Source organism: Pyrgilauda ruficollis, unplaced genomic scaffold (genome assembly GCF_017590135.1).
Source record: "Pyrgilauda ruficollis isolate IOZ18807 unplaced genomic scaffold, ASM1759013v1 scaffold16, whole genome shotgun sequence".
Taxonomy (NCBI): Eukaryota; Metazoa; Chordata; class Aves; order Passeriformes; family Passeridae; genus Pyrgilauda; species Pyrgilauda ruficollis.
The window spans coordinates 9,751,619-9,771,280 of record NW_024514764.1 but is presented as its reverse complement, the minus strand read 5'-3'; the positions used below and the strand labels follow the sequence as shown (position 1 = coordinate 9,771,280).

The 19,662-nt window shown below is 38.6% G+C and overlaps 1 protein-coding gene across 2 annotated transcripts in view; it reads right to left on the bottom strand.

The window, feature by feature from the left end:
- The window catches only part of USP7 (ubiquitin specific peptidase 7), a 69,808-nt gene that overhangs the window by 24,221 nt on the left and 25,925 nt on the right, over window positions 1-19,662 (bottom strand). Inside the window, exons 2-8 of one of the 2 annotated variants that reach the window (XM_041462038.1) lie at window positions 15,401-15,505; window positions 14,977-15,009; window positions 9,546-9,744; window positions 8,033-8,171; window positions 7,244-7,332; window positions 6,421-6,529; window positions 638-768 (exon numbers count right to left, since the gene is read on the bottom strand). In XM_041462038.1, coding sequence (XP_041317972.1) covers window positions 638-768; window positions 6,421-6,529; window positions 7,244-7,332; window positions 8,033-8,171; window positions 9,546-9,744; window positions 14,977-15,009; window positions 15,401-15,505 — 805 coding nt within the window. The remainder of the gene's footprint in view (window positions 1-637; window positions 769-6,420; window positions 6,530-7,243; window positions 7,333-8,032; window positions 8,172-9,545; window positions 9,745-14,976; window positions 15,010-15,400; window positions 15,506-19,662) is intronic. The other variant, XM_041462040.1, reaches the window with a different exon arrangement.

Sequence of the window (19,662 nt, the reverse complement as noted above, 5' to 3'; positions counted from 1 at the left end):
AATAAAACAGTGCTTGTCAGTACTGCTACAAGACTAACCTATAAATACACTGAGACACAGTAATACAAAATGAAGTATTTTAGAATGGATTTTAATAAAATCCTACTCCACACTTACAAGACATGCAAAGGGAAGACTTGTAAAGGTTATACTAATGTTAATCTTTCTGTCCTCACTTGTGTCTTCAGTATGTTGTAGGAAAATGTTACAGCAGCCATCAATGTTCAACAACATGGACATGCAAATACTGCTATTGCACTAAATCTAAAACCGATTCCATTTTTTAAAGACAATAACAATACACAAACTGCAATGTTTCAATGACTATTTTCTTCTGAATTTTACTTAAGTCAAATGCATCACACAATGTTCAGATAAATGACAACCCTGCTTTTAACAGTTTTGTTTCTGTACAATTCCCCTTCCCAAAAAATCTGACTTTTGGATCAGCTATCTTTAGTACTGGCTACAGATAAAAACCTATGCAAGTAGACTTCCAAAAGTTAACACTTAACACCATATTGCATTAACACTTCTCTGCACCTCTCTAAAAGTAACCTTATTAAAATAGTATCTTTTTAAAGAAAAGATTTATGAAGCCTAAGTCCAATAAATAGTCCAAGTTTCTGAAACTTACCCAAATGATTTTGTTAACTTTTTAGTTCCAACTGGTTTGTCACTATGTTGCAGCTCATAAAACACTCTTTGCAATGCTAAAGGAACACTTTTGGATGAATCATCTCCTTCTGTGGGCATCATGTACACAGCCTGAAAAAGCATTTAGTTCAATTAGTATCAGAAAGGTTTATTGCTCATCCTGTTTAATGCATTCTTTCCTCTTCAGTGACTTCCTTCATAGAACTCAATTTAACCACCACTTCAAAAAAGTCTGAAAAAAATCTTGTACTGTAGTGTAAAAATGTTAATTGTCTGGAACAACTCTTCTTAGAGCACAGTGGTTCGAAAAATGTGAACAACAGATTCCATTCATGGTTATTTTATCTAAATAGTTCCCTTATTCCAGCCTAGAACAGTAAATGCACTAAAGCATTTAACACCTTCAAATACCTTCTCATGCTCAGTATGTCTGTGCAATCATCACAGTAGGACCAGATACAGCAGTCAATACCACAGACTTGAAAATAACTGGTTTTGTGAAAAAGCAACTACATGAAACCATACAGGGCAACAAGTGAACAAAACCAGAAATGGTCCACATGGAGAAAGATGTCAGAGGAAGCTCTGAGAGTCCCTGATTCATTCATTCCTACTTAACGTCATCACTGTCCAGCAAATAAACAGCTTAACAATTCAATTCACTGACTATACTGATCTGGGAAGGATTGGGAACAAAGAAATTACACAAATAGACCAAACAGGGATTAGAAGAGTTCAATAGTCACTGAGATGAGATTTACTTTTTAAAAAGTGTACATCAATACATCAAGGGGAAAGGAAGAGCAAACAAAAGGGAGAAGTGTAAATATAAAAAGGAAGAGACAGCCCTGGAAGGAGATTAGGCAACAAATGAAACTAAAAAATACTCCAATATTAAGTAGCATATGAGCAAATAACCTGTTAAAACCAGAAAAATTGCCATCTGAATTTCTGCCTGTGAAACACCGGGGAATGATCCATTTCTGTGAGTGAAGTGCTGAACTGTACCTCGGTGACTCTCCCTCAGTCTGTACATTAGGCAGAATTCCTGAGGTGTGCAGCACATCTGGCTTACCCTGGGCTCCAGCTCCACACACACAGCAAGGGCAGCACTGCCTGCAGGCAGCTGGGGGCTCTGGGCAAAGCCAGGCACTGCTGCAGGACAGCTCAGTGCACAGGGATGGGAGCCACAGGGGACAGGCACCAGGTTAAGGCAACACTGACACAAAAACAATACAAGCGTGTGGCAAAAGACAAAATAAGAAAGAAAAAAAAAAACAACAAAAGAAGTGCCTAAAATGTTGACAGGCCAGTTTTCTATTCCACTTCTGAGGATTCACTACATTTTCCAAAAGTACAGCAACAGAAATACTTCAAAGAATAAAGAATATCATCAGAATAGCTACAGTAAGATAAAATAAGAGAAACAATTTCTCTTATTTTTGCTTAAAGAAAGCAAATCCCCTCTGACAGAAAAACAATGGTTAATTATGCAATTGTAAACTAATATGATAATTCACATGACTGTATCTTTAAGTTTTTTAATTTTCAGAAGTTACCATTTAATAGAGATGACCTAAAACAGAATCATGAACACAAGTAACTTCCAAATTTTATTTCTCCTCAGTTGAAAGCTACACTGTTAGTAGTACTTACACGTATTAGAAGGAAGCATTAATAAAAATTTCCTGAAATTTATCATCAACTTCCTTCTGAAGGACAGTAAACAGAAATTTTTGCTAGGGTAATTTTAAGAACAGCTCAACCTCACCCTAATGACAACAAAAAAAAGTTTTCTTTTTGCTCCATTTTGAGATTTGCTTAAACCACTTTTATAAATCGAAGAATATTGCGTCTTCAATTTTATCACTGGCAACAGATTTTAACTGTTGAAACTCAATAAACCTTCAACTTTTTTAACGTGTTAAGCACTGCTTCAAGAGTTTCTAGTGATGCAGTCTAGTGATGTAGGTTCTGATCTCTGTTTCTGCCTACAGGTGCCAAGTTCAGACCAGGGTCCAGTTGCTCAGGATCAGATCCAGTTAAGTTCTGAGCATCTCCAGGAATGGAGATCCCAACACCTCTCCATACATCCTAATGTAAAGTTGGACCACCCTGATTATGAAAATCTCCTTCCTAAAATCAGAACATTCAATTTCAGAACAATTCATATAAGCTAATAAAGTAAATAATTTCCAATTGCTTTATTTTTATCATCCAAATGCAGAATCCCAGTTAACAAGGTCAATCTGGGCAAACCCCAAATATCACTAGACAGAGTTATACCTTCGATTTCACAAGCAAAAGGTTTTTTTTGCTTTAAAATATTAAACCAGAACAAGTCAGCACCTTGAAGAGTCAACTTTAAACCTCTTCCTTTGTCCGGTTTATGAATTTTTTTAAGAGTGGGTGTGACTAGCTAAAGGTAGAAACAGAAGTAGTTGAATGACCAAGTCTCAGATCTGCCAAAATTCTATCATCAGCCCCCATTAACTTTTTTGAACATCTTATAAATGGCTTTTTAAAAAAAAACCCCAAATATATAGATACTTGCTATGTTTAAACAAATAGAAACAAGGCGTGAAAATCAAGTAATGAAAAAATGCAAACACAGTCAGTGTTGATATATTCAAAAAATAAATACTAATATGCTAAACCTACAGCAGGCTAAAAATCAATCTTGTGATTGACTCTTCCTTCAAAAATACAAAAACTAGAGTTCAGAATACCTTGATAATTAATCAAAATCAAATCCTTTGCCTTTAGTTCCCGTTTTTATAAATGTTTTTCTCATATACCATCTGGACAATTAATTCCCTTCCTATATCTCTCAAGTAACTCAAATAATAATTTACAATTTACTTATAATTACTACATTCCAGCTGCCATTGAATAAAAACACCAGTTTTATTTCTTTGGAAATTCTACATGTGTTATGACAAAGCAGACATTTAACACAGCCTTTCTTGGCTCTTTATTGTTTCTGTATTTAGGTAATATTGGAGCTCATTTCTCTGAGTTTAAGTGTTTCTCCACACTACCACTTTTTAAATATTATCCTCTTCAAACCTTTATTTTTTTGCCTTACCCTCCCAGATTCTGAAAGTTTGACCTTATGATAAAGGTGTGAGGCATTCTAATGAATGTAAAAAAGAGCCTGAGAAGTTCCCTCAGGAAATGAACACTAAAGAGGGATAGGGACATGTATAGGCATATTGAGAGATATGAGAAAAATTTTAGGTATTTATATAATAATAGAATGCTACAGGTAACTTTGAACACACTGCTTAAAGCCAGGAATTACTTAAAGAAGGGAAATAAATACTGTGCATGGAATTCCAAGGTTAGGTAAAATATACTGGATAACTTGAGAAGAGCCAGATCAGGGAGAAATGGACCAGCATTTATTATTTTAATGTATTTATATAAACATTCTGTAATGTTCTCATGAGTTGTAGGGACTTTTACAAGGGAACCAGTGAACAGATGCAAAATGGACTGAATGCAGCCACAGGCACTGACAGGCTGGAGGCACTAAAGGGACACCTCAGGTAACAGAGCCCAGGGTCAGACCTGGACCCCACTGGGAAGTCTCCCCTGCCCCTTGCCTACTGAATGCAGTTAAACACATATTTATCAGTCCTAAACAACAAATAACAATATGCTCTAATGTCAAAGTTCCTTTCTTTATTCCCTGCCACTGAAGCCACCACGTTGATTAAAAGGGAGGTCTCATTTCCAACACCCAGAGCCTCCGTGTGCTATGTGGAAGCAGAGCAGAGAAGAAAGGACCTCTCCATCAATCCTCACCCACGCTTCCCCAGGGCCTGACTTGCCATAGGTATGTGCCTGCCTTCGCTATTGTTCATTGCTTCCCCAGCTCTGCTCCTGACAGCAGCTTCTCTGTGAAAAAAGCTCTAAGTAACAGCAACAGAAATCATTATTTCTTCCAAGGAAGGAGGATTCACTGAAATTATGGAAATGGGAAAAGCAAACCAAGGATGCTGCACGTTTTATTTTACTTTGGTTTAAGAGGAACAAGTTCAGTCAAAGTGAAAACAAAAACATAAAAAAATACTTTTTTCAGACAAAGCAACAGCTGATTCTTCCTGATCTGTACCAATGGCAGATAAGTGCTAAAACTGTCTAAAACTGCCACTGTCATCATGTTTGGAGGGGCTCTGAAAGCCTGAGGAATGAGCAAGGAACTGGACATTGCAGCTGATGTCCAGGAACACTTCCATAATGGAAGCTGCAGCTACTAACTCTAGTAAATTAAGTTTTCTCACATGGTCACTAGCCAGATATTAAGAGATGCTAAAAGATGCTTTTATTTTGTGCCTGGGGAAGAAGTGCAGGGGAATGCCTGGTATAATCAGTTCAGTTGAAACCAATCTGTATTACAAAAAGAACTTCATGGTACATACTGACTACAAGACAGTCTTGAACAAACTACCCAACTGCATTAGATGGAGCTATTACAAAAACACTTTTTTTCTCTCAAGAGCAAAGTGAAGTTGTCGAAAAAAGTAAAATGCATAAATACTGAGTGCTGAGTAAAAAGAAAAGGCACTATAATGAGTAATAAACTGAATGAGTAAATTATACCTCCTACAAAAAAAGGAACAGGTGCCTCATGTAAAACAAGTGAAGTATTTATCTGTTGTCCATGGCATTGGGAAGAACTCAGTTACATTCTATTGGAGTTTGAGGTGGTTTGTTTTTTTTGCAGTGCTTCAGAGTAAACAGCATTGCAAAGAGAAAGAAGAAATGCCAACTGGGACACTTACCACAGGGATATAAAAAGTAAGATGGTAGGAAATTACAAACAGCGGAAAGCAGGTACATTAAAAAGGGAAAAGAAAGCTTAACTGAACTGCAACTAGTCTACATAAGAGAAAGTCCAAGTTAGAACAGTTCATTTTCACTAAGAGACAGACAGTATGTGCAGAAATGCACAGAAGGGTGAATTAGGATCAATAGGAAACTCCAATACACTCAATAGTGCCAAGTTGTTATATTCTCCAAGTACATCCCCTCTTCTAAACAGCCACCTCCAATATCTAGTTATGACTTCTGTTTTTAAAGCCAGTAATAGTAATGCACCATTTTAAAATTATACATTATCTAGTGTATTTTATCCTGGCTTTAGATGAGATATTTATTAAAAAGGTACTTAAATAAGTTCTTTCCAGCAAAGAAATAACATCTACAGTAAACAAAAAATACTACTAAAGTAAATATAAAATTATGTTTAAACTACTGAAAATACAACGCTTTCCATCACTACAGAATGGCAACCATAATAACAAAAAAATTCTGCTGCATAAAAGCAATTTCAAGATGGAGAAAATGTGTATCTTTGTGCATTGTTTATGGGCTGAGAAGCCATAATTCCCTATTTTAACTATTTCAGAAAAGGGAAATTGCTTCCATCTTTTATCTGCAAGATTAAACTGCTTCCCCCGCCCCCAGCATTCCTAGCAATATTAACATACAATACAGTCAAAGAAACACCCCCTAAGCTCAGGTCTTCTTCAGGTGCTCTGCCTGCTTTTACAGAAGACAAAAGCTTGTGTTCCAAAAAATAAAAAAGGGAGCTTCCTATACTTCGCCTGTAAGACATGCACTACCATGCAAGTCACAACTCCTCTGAAAGGATAAAAGAAGCAAAAGGATCACACAGGTCTGTTTTAATTATCATTTATAAATGCTTCAAAACAGCCAATGTATTAATCTCATGTTCTTTCATGTATTACGTACCTTTCGTAGCTGATTTGTGAAAAATAAAGTCTGTAACAAACTGTTCATGTAACAAGTTGCTCCCTGGTTCTTTAAGCCAACATATCCTGTGTGCTTCTTTGAATCCCACCTAGAAAATAGTTTGTGGTTAAAAACAAGGAAGTTCTGTATTCCAATAATAAAGAATATTAGTTCTAAGGTGGTGCTGCTGGTAGGTATCAGCTATTCTCCAGAGCTACTGAAGGTTCAAATAAACTCCACTCCACTGTTGCCTGCCAGTAACAACAGTCTTTGCAATTAGATGCTTGGTGATTTTATTACCTCTTTTTTAAAAATATGTTCTATATGGCAGAAAAATGATGTCCTGTGAGAGTGTTCTGGAGCTCAGAGCTGTACTTTTAAGGGCAAGTCTGCACCTCTCTACAACATCACTGTTTACAAGTGCCATGAAGGAGAACAACTGAGATGAAGCAGTTTTACAACAACTGTAAACCAAGGCAAGTAAGACAGCACTTGGCTGCACCTGAAACCCCATCAGCTCCCACACCACAAACGCTCAGGCCAGAACTGCAGAGGTGTTAAATCACAAACCAACTCACACAGAAGCTGAGGCTCCACAGCATTTTGCTGACTGATGCAAACAGAAATTTAAGCTATACAAAATCTCTATGTGACTATGAAGAAATTGCCATGTGAGAATTCATCAACTAGTAGTGACAAAGGGAGAATGTCTGATGGGAGCTACAAATGACAATAACAGAGTACTTGAATGATAACAAGCAACATAAAAATACTAGAATTAAGAATTTTTAACACTGCTTTGTTTTTAATCAAAGATACTTACGCTACTCCGTGTGGAGCATCTGCTTGAACATAGACTTCAAAAGTAACTTTGTCCTCTTCTATAAAGCCTTTTTCAGGATCAGTAACTTCCTGTAAAACATGAGTGACACCGGAACATGAAAAGTGGAACATGCAACATGACAGCAGCGAAGCATCCAGTTAGACATCACTTTCTAATTGCCAAGCATGAGCTATCAGCAATAATCAATTGAAAAAGAAAAACTGAAGAACACCAAAGCAGTTGTTTTACAGCTTACTAGATTTTAATTCTTTTTTAGTGTCTCAATGCAGAAAACTTGTTCCTGCATTATAAGATTTTGCAGTAATTTTTTGGTTTCCAATGATGTAACAGCTGGTAATCAAATGTTCTGCTTCTTCTGGACAATATCCCAAAACCTTTGCAAATGCTTTAAAAGCTCTCACAATTCAAGAGAAACCTTAGTAGTATTATTATGGCATTAAATAGACATGTACATATACATAAAGAACATATGGAAACGCAAGCAAATTTATGTTGCTTCAGAATGTCAGTGAGTATCACATAGTGATAACAAAACACAAGCACTTGGGCAGAAAATAGTAATGAAGGAATATTTAAATTACAACATAAGTAACACCACTCTACAAAAATCAAATTAACAGAGTAAGAAATTATAAGGAATTTACAGCAATGATAGAAAAAAACAACTTGGAGGAAAAAACCTTTTGCTATAAGCATCTCTGTATGCAGGAGGACAGGTACAAAACTGCTCCTACCTAGCAAGAGATTAATATATGTCCAATTACTTACACTCCAGGCCATGAAGTTAGAAAAGCCCCAGTCATTCTCCTTATGAAAGAACAAGTGACTAATACGACGACTGAATGATTTTTCATCATCCTTGTAGTTTATTATCTTGAGAACTGCTTGTGCATGACAGGACCATGACCTATAAATACAGAGGAAACACTTGAAACTCTTTCAAAACCAAGCTTTTTATAGTTGTTACATAATTTTTTTTGTTAGGGATTTTTGGAACATTACTTTCACACATCCGATTTTTTTCCCGTATTAGATGTTAATTGTTGCTGAGGGCATGAACCTCTGGGGCTTTCTGAAGCCACATTATGAACCTGGAATGGAGATTTTCTTATGGCAACAGTGTTGACAAGAAAGTGTGTCAGTGACTTGCAGCCTGGTTTAAGAAGCAGACGGCTCCCCCAGGTGAGTTAGCTCTGATCTGCCTCACTGCACATGGATGGGCCAGCTCCAAGTGCTCTTGGTGTCCACGGAGTGGGAGGTCCCAGCCTTTGGTAAGCAAAGGATGAGGAGCTTCTACCCTCCCTCCCACAAGATAAACTCCCCAACACTAATTGTCTCAGCAGCACTTCTTTGTGACAAGTGGTGTTCAAAACCACCCTACTTGTGCAAGGCAATCAGTCTGGACACAGCTCGGACAAGGTCCTGTCACTGCCTCAAGCATGGCACTGCTTGCTTGGCCCCACCAGCTGCACCTGGGTTGTACTTCTGAAGATCACCCATTTTCTGTAAATGCTTCGATGTGAATCACATGTCCTGTGACTTTTTAATACACTTATAACTTTTTCTTTACATTCTGCCCTGAGCACTCACCTCTAAATTCTAAACATTATGAAGAAGTGGAATTTAATATTCAGGGTAAACAACAAGCTTTGTGAGATTCAGTGCCAGGATGGAATTGCCCTATTGGAAAGGACACCTGAGAGTTCTGCATCCTTCCTGGATAAGCTACAGGAATGCTCCAGAAATGTGTAGTTATCTTTTTAAATTTTTCTATTATTTACAAAAATGGCCAAATGTTGATTAGCATGCAGGACCCCAAGAACACACACGCTCAGATCTTTCTGGATGAGTGATGGACTCCACTTAAGGAGAGCACTCATGCTCTGCTCTGCCTGCATTGATAGCAGTTACCTGTTCACACACTTCACAGGACAGCATTTATAGCTTGGCATGGCTAGAGAAGCTCCATTTTCATTTGAAATAAACCCAGAACTTTTTCCATGCCAAGAAAACTCTCAGTCAAGGGCTTCTCCTTCAGCAAGCACATGTCTAAATTCTACCACAAACTTCCAGTCACACAAGCTGATTTTAGCTCATCCTAAAGAGGGGATTATTCTTATGCTTTGAGATTTAGAAAGGTGGGGGGTAAAGGGCACTCAAACCCTTGCAAGAATTCTCTCCTCTTGCAGAAAGCAAGGGGTTTTTTTGTAGATGTTTGTATTTCTTGCAATAGATTAACCAGTATCAAGTGAGACTTGTACAATAATTAAAAGGGTCTTACGTGGAATCAGACTCAGCATTGCACTGAAGGAAGAATCCTACACTTTTTTGGTGTGGTCTGTCCGGGTAGAGCCGTGGCATTACCATGATCTTCCATGGCAAATTCCGAACGAAGCAGGGAGGGCTGAGCACTGACTCACTCAACCTGTTGAAGCGTTCCACTGTAAACTGAAATGTTGCTTCTGATCGCCAACTTGTATCTGTAACACACACACACCATTGTTTGAAACACCTCACCTTCTTCACTCCAAAATGACCAACATCATGTAACATGAGCATGTTTCATAGTGGAATATTGGCAGCAACAAAACCATCCCCATCCCAGAGGGACAGTGAACTACTTAACTACTGATGTCTCAATTTTTTCATATTGAAACACATTGCAACTCCATTCAGATAAACATGGCACACGTTCCTTTTGTACACTATTTCCTTAAATGCTTCTTTAGGATTTGTTACCAGTCCAGCTTCTTCTAAAGCAGCAGGTGCAGTAAGACAGAGACATCAAATGCTCTACAACTAAATCACAGCCCACTCTTTAACTCTTCTTGTTGTGTAGCATCTCCACAGCCCAGTTTAAGTCACTTCTCTGTGTGAACCCATATGCACAACGGAGTTTCACAATCTGTTCAAATGCCCTGTTGATATCATGCCACCATTTAGTTGGTTTTGGCTTGCAATAGTATATTTTAAAACAGATGAATGCCACAGGATGGTTGTTGGATTTTTGTAAAATCGTATCAGTTTGCTGAAAATCAGCTCAAGAACGCAGTCCTGTTTTCTTTGTGCTATGCAAAGACTTTAGAGATTTTTAGTGGTCTAGCACTAAATTAAATGGGACTATTTTTTTTCAAAGAGCTTATTTTGACACACACAATTAAAGTAATTTTGCCTTCTTCCCACATACCCAGTTCTTCAGCTACCACAATCTGTTCTGCTTCTGTAGTACACAGCTATAACAGGGTGCTGGAGACTGCGACAGCTTCAGCAAGACGCAAGGCCAGGCTCTCTTTACTGTGACACGCCTCATATTGCACTCAGAGGAAAAACCTGCAACTTATCCCAGCAACTCAACAGGCCAGGGATGCCCAAGACACTCCCACTCCATGGTTCCAGTCTGACACTGGTGTAACATGGAATCCTCCTGGCTCTAAGGAGGTTGGACAAGCACACAGGGCAGCAGGCAGCACCCATGGTCACCCTGCCGCTCTCACTGCACCCACGGGGATGCACAACCGAAGGTGTGTCACACATGCAGTGGCACCCAAAATCTAAGAGCACTGAGGGACAACAGCACTGAGGCAGAAGTCAGAGTGTGAACTATGACAAGGCACACAGTACAACAGTGTCCCTGCCATACAGGGACAGCAGTGGTTTACTCAGCTTGGCACAGCACCAGACACAGTGCTGAATCATTTTTCCAAAACACAGGTGAGTCCTGATTGCTACCTTACTTTAAAAATGGAACCCTCTTGATTACAACATGCAACAGGGTGACAATTATACATTTCACACAGAAAATTACCAAGTTTTAGCCACAACTGCCAGAGAGCTATGACAGATTTCATTCTTCTCCCTTGTGAAGCAGTTTTCAAGTAGTTGTCCTACTCCTGAACTGCAACACAGAATATTTTTTTGTGTATGGTCTGACAGCCCTAAGCATTTCAATTATCTCTTGAAGGTACTAAGCCCCAAATCTGCTTCCTGCCCCCTCCACTCCTGCAAAGGCCTTCATGTTGCCCCGTGCTGTCAGCTTCCTCAGTAACACAAGAGTTCAAAGGATTACTTTCTCCTTTTTCCCTGCCTGGAAGTGCAGCTAACTAGCAGTCTGTCACCTACTTAAAAAATGCTCTCTTCCCAGTTTCACTACTCACTGCCCGTTGACACAGTGAAGAGCTGATCTTCTACACCTAAGAACCTGACAGGCTGCAGACAGAGGAGCTCTAACTTGGTTTGCAGCCAAGATAAAACAAATCTGTAACACACTTAACAATTTAAAATCAGTCTTGTATCACACGTGTATATCAAACCAACTTGAGGCCACCTCCCTACTCACAATCATGATATCAGTGCTTCTGGGCCCAGTCTGAGCTTCCAAAAATCGAGCCAAGTTTGCTTTCTGCCTCCTTTGATGCAGCTTTCAAAGCACTTCAGCACAAGGATGCAGCAGTGCTGCTACAGTGTCAGCTAAAAAATGCAGCCCACGCAGCATCTGCAGATGCTTCAGAGAAAGTTTGCCTGTATTTCTTGATTTCTTTTCAGGAAAGCCTGAGCATGAGAGCTCACCAGGGAATAGGAACTCTTCTCTGTAAAATATTTGAGCAAGCACTAGTAACTGCTCCATAAAAATGCAGCCTTGTAACACAGGTCAACCCTAAAATAGAAGTTTCTTTAAAAATAACAACCTTCCTTTCCTTCCAGTAAGCCTATTTTTTCTTAGGAAGTATAATGGATTAAAAGATGAATTTTATTAGAAAAAGAAGTTTACATAGCAAACGTGAAAATTATTTGGAGTACACCAATAAATATAGCCTTTTTGTGCCATCATGAACATGTCCTCCAGATGCCGTTAAAGACTGCGACTGGCAGCAGGATAATTTAGTAGTGACTGGCAAGTGAGACTTTTTTAAATCCCAGAACTACAAGGTCAAAAGGACTGATCCAGCTGACAATACTTTGAGAAATTACATGCAATGGACTGTCTCTGCTACGTGGAAAACATTTTTTTCATTGATGTGATGAATGACACATTCAGCATCTTCACAGAAGAAAGATCCCTCAAATCAGAGATCCAAATACTGAATAGGATCCATTTTAAGGCTGAAACATATTTAAATGTGGATACTTTTGGGAAAAGCAGATTTTTTTTATTCTCTTAGTAAATGTTGCTACCTTGAAAGTGCACTGGAGTTATTAAAATATTCTGAACCTGAATTATTAATGGAGAAACTTGCTGAATATTCTATGAATATTTTAATAATGATCCAAATACAGCATGCAATACCAGCATATGGCTAAGACTGATGCTTCTGAAAGCCTTCTCGCCTCTGCAATTCTTCACAGAAATGAGACTTCAGGAGGTAATAGCAAAGCTGTGAGTTTATGTTCAGCTAGGGACCTTCTGTTTGAACTTTAACTTCTAAGAGAATTTACTCTATGTGTTGCTTTGAATACTGATGCACTTGCAAACAAGTTTTGATCAGAGCCTTGTTTTTATTATTTTTTACTTTATTTGCAGAGGCTGCTATTCCAGCTTTTAAAGCCTGGTTCATTTAAGTCCTTCTCCATACAAAGCACAGCACAGTCCTTCAGCTGGTTCTTTTTAATTGCTAAGACTTCACACAGAGCAGCAACAGGTACTGGTCACAGCCTTGAGAGAACACAGCCTTATCTGAAAGTCCTGCTGCTGGTCCACTGCTGCTCCAGTTGCCTGTGCCTCACAATGCCTGCAGCCTGTTGCCTAGCAAAGGGGATGAGAGCTGCACGTTTTGGTTTTTTTTCCCCCAATCTTATCAGTCATTTCTTTATGTGCTAAGCTGGAAGAACAAAATCAGCTCTAAAGTTTCTTGAACTCAGAAAATCACCAGAAAGCTGATTTCTATGATCCAGCTGGAAGCATCAACCTTTCATCTTATGTTCACCTCTCTCACAGGAACCATTAAACTCATTAGTTTTGCTGAAGAGGTATCTAAATTCTCCTCATGCATTCTGTAGCAGCTCAGATTGATGCCCCTTTCTATGAGCAACAGCAAAGGAAAACTGCATGTTTATCAGAGAAGCCCATTTTCCCTGTCTTTGCAATCTCTGAGCTGTCCATTACCCATGCACATCATGCTGCAAACCAGGTTAGCAAGAGCACAAACAACAAGAGAACAATTGCACTGATGTGTAAATAATGCAACAGCAAGCAATTAATCTGATTTACAAGACTTGGAAAAGAGGCATCATCCACTTACGTGATGCAAGTCTTCAGGAATGTTTTTGCAACTCTAACATTTTGCAATAGCACTCTATCTGTGTCAATGCACAGCTGTAGCAGCACCAACACGTAGCCAGACACTCCTTATTCAAATATGATAATGAGGAACTATTAAGGTTATTGCTTAATAATCACACTTGAAGCCTGAAGGATGTCCCACTGCAGAGTGGGCCCAAGCTCCTGACCACGCTGGAAGTCCACAAAGACATGAGAAACTTTCACAAACCTTCTGACAAACGCCTACAGATACTTTTTCTCCCTAGTGCAACATCTTCAATACCCAGTTCTGAGAAGAGTCAAACAGTTGGGAATTGATGCAAACAGGTTCACAGCAGTTTTTTGGCTACAGGGTCAATGTTATTCTGAATGAAGAGGTGAATATCTGTTTACTTGCCAGCTCTGATATAGCCTGGCTTTCATCAGCTATTTCTGCAGTTTAAGTCCCTGTTTTGGCTAATTTGTGCAAGTACATACAGAATGGACAAATGATTTTACTAATTCACCAATGTGCTATGTCCTGGTATCAACAGCAAACACTACCAGACTTTCTACATATAAACATCCTTACCAAGAACAGAGCTTAAACAGATCTGTTCTAGCCAGTTGGTGTCAACCCATGTGGTCTTCTCTTGCCACCCTCTAAATACCATGGCCTGACAGATATTTAACATCTTTTATAACAGCTTTTGATAAGAACAGCCTCTGAGCAATAAATCAAAACCCTCTGAATGAGATTAGACAATCACACAAATAAAATTCACATGCTAAGATTACATTTTTCTTTAACTGCAAGACTCTGGTCATAGAAAACTTTACCACTGCAAATAATACAGAGGTGATTCAAACATGAGATGCTTTTGTTCTGAATTTAAACCCTATTCTCTTCATGGAACATTACTATTTTCTATCAGTATTCTATGTTCCTTGAACTCATGAAAGTAAGCACTTTTTTCACCTTTAACCTCGAACTCTGATTTTTCTGGAAAAAAAAAAAAGAAAAATTACTTAACATGTTTGCACAAATCTAACCAAATGTTTAAGCCTAGTCCTAAATTCACTTTCATAAGACAGCATGGAATATGGAACAAATCCCACTTATATGTTTCCCTTCTCCCAACTCAATTTTACATCTTTCTTCAAAATGAGCAGTCCCTGTCCATATCCTTTCCTAAGAAAAGAAGTATCACTGCACATTTTCCTCACTAAACATAACAGATTTAGAAACTTGTTACCTTTTTTTAAATATACCTAGAGTTACAATTATTTGATCCTCTGCAACAAACTGTACATCCTTATTTTCATTTAATGGACCAAGAAAAAGACTTCAAAAACACAAGTCCCCTTTTATTAACAGGACATTAATACATAATTTTTCTTTTGCCTTTGCAAGTAAAATTAGGTGTCAACTGAGAGCAAAAGATGTTCATCAACAGAATAGTTACCACTGACTTACCACACAAAGACAAAACCAGATCACAGCTGCCACCTGACAAGAGAGCAGGACAGATAAGGATTCTAAACACCCTGAAGGAATTGCATAACTGATAAAATTACTATTCAGCAAAGCCCAGCTGCAGCACCTTTAAAGGGCTGTATCACAAAACATAACAACCAACAGTAGCACTTTCAGCAATTTTTAAATGAGTACCTAGAAAGAGTACAAGAAAAAAACCCAAGCCTTCAGAAGTCTAATCCTATTGTACAGCTATGTGAAAAGGATGCCTACACAGAAAACCAGCAGCCATAACTACAGAGCGATTAATTTTTTTAATGAGCTGCAGATCACAGAACATAGGTAAGAGATGGACTATTTTCTCCTCAAAATCGTAAAACTAAAGAAGCCAAACAAACCATGCATTTATCAAATATTCACTTACCATCTTCCATGTCTTCCTCAGTGTTGTTATGTCCGTCAGCCATTGCTACATTCCCATTAATGACAGGATTTTGAGTAATTCTTGGAGGATCATCTGTATCTCCAGCTAAGACAGAAAAAAGTATGCAAAAATTAAACACATAATCAATAATCAGAAATTAACTTTTTTGTCTTTAAGAGTATTTATGAGACAGACAAATAGTGCACACTTGCAGAGAACAGTATTTAATTAAGTTATTGCTCAAAAAGTTGTACTGGTATGTGTCTAACAAAAATCCCCCATATAGGTGAATATTGTGGATAAACAAAAGTCCACATTAATGTGGAATACAGATACAAAGAACATTAACCAACTTTTAAGTTTCCAAACTGCCTTGCAATCAGTAGCTCATAATCAAGTCTCATTAAATAAGAACTTTTTCCTTACTTTTTCTTGCATTCTTAGAATGCAAGAAATTTTTACACAAGTTCAAGTTTCTAATAGCAGACTTTCTAAACCAACAAGTTACTTTGAGACTTCTTCAGTGTTACTGGTTTTTCAAGAAAAAACCTGAACCTCTAATCAAATGCAATGGTAAGATGTAAATCTTACTTGGGGAAAATTGGAAAGGAAATCTTTTAGGATTAAGGAACATTTTAGATATAACATTTTCCAGTTTCTAGCCAACACTGCCATTAAGTTTTGCTCCAGTGACCATTACATATGTAAATGCCACTAAACCAAGAGATATGAGACAACTTGATGAACTGAAACCCCACTATTTCTAAGTTGCATTGTCTTGATTGAACAAGCACCTTCTTGATTCCTCCAACAACTGAACAACACCTCCTTCCACTGCTTCCACACCAAAAGCCAGTGGATAGTTTCAGCACGACACAAGAAAAGTAGATATATTCTTGGATAAACTAAACTGGCTTGTATCATCAAACTGTAAAACCTATAAGCCCTTGCAACCATCTCAAGGACAAACACTACTTAAAAGACACTCTAATTTAAAAGGTCTGATGAGTTATACATTGCTATACAAATCATGCTATTAACTTATATATTCTACTACCCCTCAAAAGCCCCAAGATTGATTGGTGTAACCAGGAGCAGTTTTATACCCAAAAGCTCCACACAAGTTACTGACCGTGGGCACTGCTGGGGATGCAGACAACCTGCGCCACAGGATGGAAACCGTTCCCAAGGGACACAGCACGATCCCAGCTCCTGCACAGCAGCCTGGCCGTGCCCCAGCCCGTCAGCACCCTGGACAGAGCTGCCCTCGCCACCGGCCCTGCCGAGCTCCCAGGCGGCTCCGTGCTCTGCACGGGCACGCAGGGATGCCCACGGGCCGGGGTGCCCACCGGGCTGTCCCGGTGCGTGGCTGCGGCTGTTTGCAAGGTCTGCCAACTAGCCCGGACACTTGCCTTCTACCAGACTGCAGCTGAGTTTCTCCTGGTCAAAAGAGACAAACACAAGCGACAAGAGGAATCGCTGTGTAATCGCCTCCCGAGTCTTTTAAAAGCCAGCGAGCCCCCACCAAGGGCAGGATAAGGCACGGGAGAGCAGCAGCCTCAGCCACCAGGAGCTTCAGAGCGCTCCCTCTCCTCAGAGCACACCTCTCAGAGGCCTCATTCCAATTCACAGCACACAGGAAGATACTTTCACACCCAGCACTTCTATTCTGATTGTTTACTCTCCCAGTAAATCCGCACAAGTAGTAACCTCTGCCCTCAGCACGACAGAAACAGCTCAGGTTAGACTTACTCCTGGATTAGAGCTACGCTAGATCACGAACTCAATGCACACCCACGGCTTTTGGACACTTATCAGGGTGCAGCACATCTCACTGAGTACCAGTGAAAGGGGTGCTGTGAAACACACACTGCAGCACTTACACATGCACTTTTCTAAATTCTCAGCTTTAGAACAAAAGCAAAATCAAGTAGGACTTGAAGTTTTGTCTTTGTAAGGAAAAGGTTTGTAGAAGATTAGCTCGGGTGTGGTAGAGCCTCAGGGGCCCCCTCAGCAGCAACTGGCACTGGCAGTGCCACAGTAGAACAGCAAGTTCAAGATTTACTACAACAAAATTATGGGGGGACAGGTTTGAACTCCTGTAACTTAAGAGCAGGAAAAATGACAAAAATCAAGAGTGAGAAGGAAAGATCTCCAATTTCATTTCAACATCCTGCCTTCCCCCTGCTTTTTTAATCTTTTAACAGCATGTGCTGGTCTAAACAGAAAGCTGTCCTCTGGATCACTGCATTCTAGAAGCATATAGCATGCTCTCAAAATGCAACAATTGTTTACTAAATTAATACTATTTTTAATTATTATTATTTTTCTTCCTAAAGTTATCATCAGTGCAACTTAGTGTCTGGAAACTGAAGCAAACACCTGAGGAATGGTTCTATTCTTCACTAAAAGCATAACCGATGTATCTTTAAAGAGGGAATTTAAATATTGACACCATGTTTTATGGGGAAAGAACTGTCCTTAACTAAATGAGATACAGCTCTACATTCTCTCAAAGCATGAGAAGTTAGAGATCATAGCAACACAACAGCAATCAACTTAAACAGAGACAGATTCTCAGATACTGTTTAGTGATAAGACAAATGAACCATGATGAATGCCCCTGCTGCTTCTTCTGACATAGATGGACACAAAGTTTGTGATACAGCTTTCAGATATGGAAACCAGATAACACCAATCAATGTTTTTGGCTACTGTGAACAAAGGAAACGTTTTAACTGCTAATAAAAGTCAACTAATCCTTTACACAAACAAAACACAATCCCTCTTCAACAGATATACTAGCAAGCAGTGTAACAAATACATTTTCTAGTAGAGCATTGAAAACTTTTTTTCTTAATTTGTATTTTTCTCTCTTGTCCTTAAGAGCTCATAGGAAAGAACTGTAAAATCATACCAAGGTTTAATTAAGAAACATGTTTTCCTTTGCCTCAAGCAGAGGCAGTGCCAAAAACTTAATTCAAATTATACATTACAGGATTAAGAAAAAGAAAAAATACCTGTCCACACTGGCCAGGAAAACCTTCCTACCAAACATACTACTTAATACACTGCTGTCTTTAATGCAGCTTAAACCACAGTGTGTCAACATCACTGCAGTCATGTCATCTGTCCATTCCCACATCAGAATACCCAGTTTTAATGATACCTCTGGAATAAATCTGAGATGCAGTCTATGAATCAACTGAAAGTTAATATAAAACACATCCATTAAGGAAGTATCACAACAAAGTGACTTTAGGAATAGGAAAATTTTTTAACTCTTTAAATACATTACTACAATATGCAATGAATACAGCTTTCAATAGCAGAATTGTAGACACTGTAAAAGACTGTTTTGTAAGCATTTATTTTTCACCTCCTCAAAATGCAACACGAACCTCTGTAGATACTCTTTTGTTACAAAAAGGAATGCAAGGCAACGCAAAAATAGTGATGACAATTTCTTCTGAAACATTTAACATCACATACATCTCTGCCCATGGCACTGTGTTACAAATGAAAAATACAACTTGAAGAGTTTACAGGGGGTGTCTGAGTTTGGAGGCTAAGACAACTTTCAGCAAGAGACATTTCAGATATTAGTGAGTTTGTGCACAAAAACGAGTTTTCACTTAGTTACTGAAATACCACGAATGCTGAAATAAGTCTAAACACAGAGATACGCAATTGGAACAAAACTGGAGCGTGACGCCACAATTTGGGAAGCTGGTAAGAAGTGTCAGTTATCTTACACAAACAAATTACTGGATTATATATAAGTGACTCTGCAGGTGCACACTTCTCATCGCTCATTGACTAGATCTGCTACTGAAGTGCTGAGATGAAAGCCTGAAAGCAAAATCTTTGTGGCAATTGCTGCAGGGGAAAGAAGGAGAGAGAAGGAAAAAACCCAACTAAATTCTCTGAAACTATAAACTTGCCATATAATGACAGACCCTACAGAAAGTATATATATGAAAAAAATCTGTTTGATATGGACTATGAGATCAGTATTACCATATTCAAATACTCATGCTAGTTAGCAATCAGAATTAGAACAACACCACTGATTTTCTAAATTACCTCTGCATTAAAAAATAAAAGCTTTTCTGATGGATTCAGCCTGTTTAATAACATGAACTCGTTTGTCACAGTAAGATTGCTCTGTTGCTCTACTGTTTACAACAATTCAAATCTACAAGAAAGGAATTTCAGTTTGCCATATTTTTTTCCTACTGATGCGAAAGTGGAAATTTTGT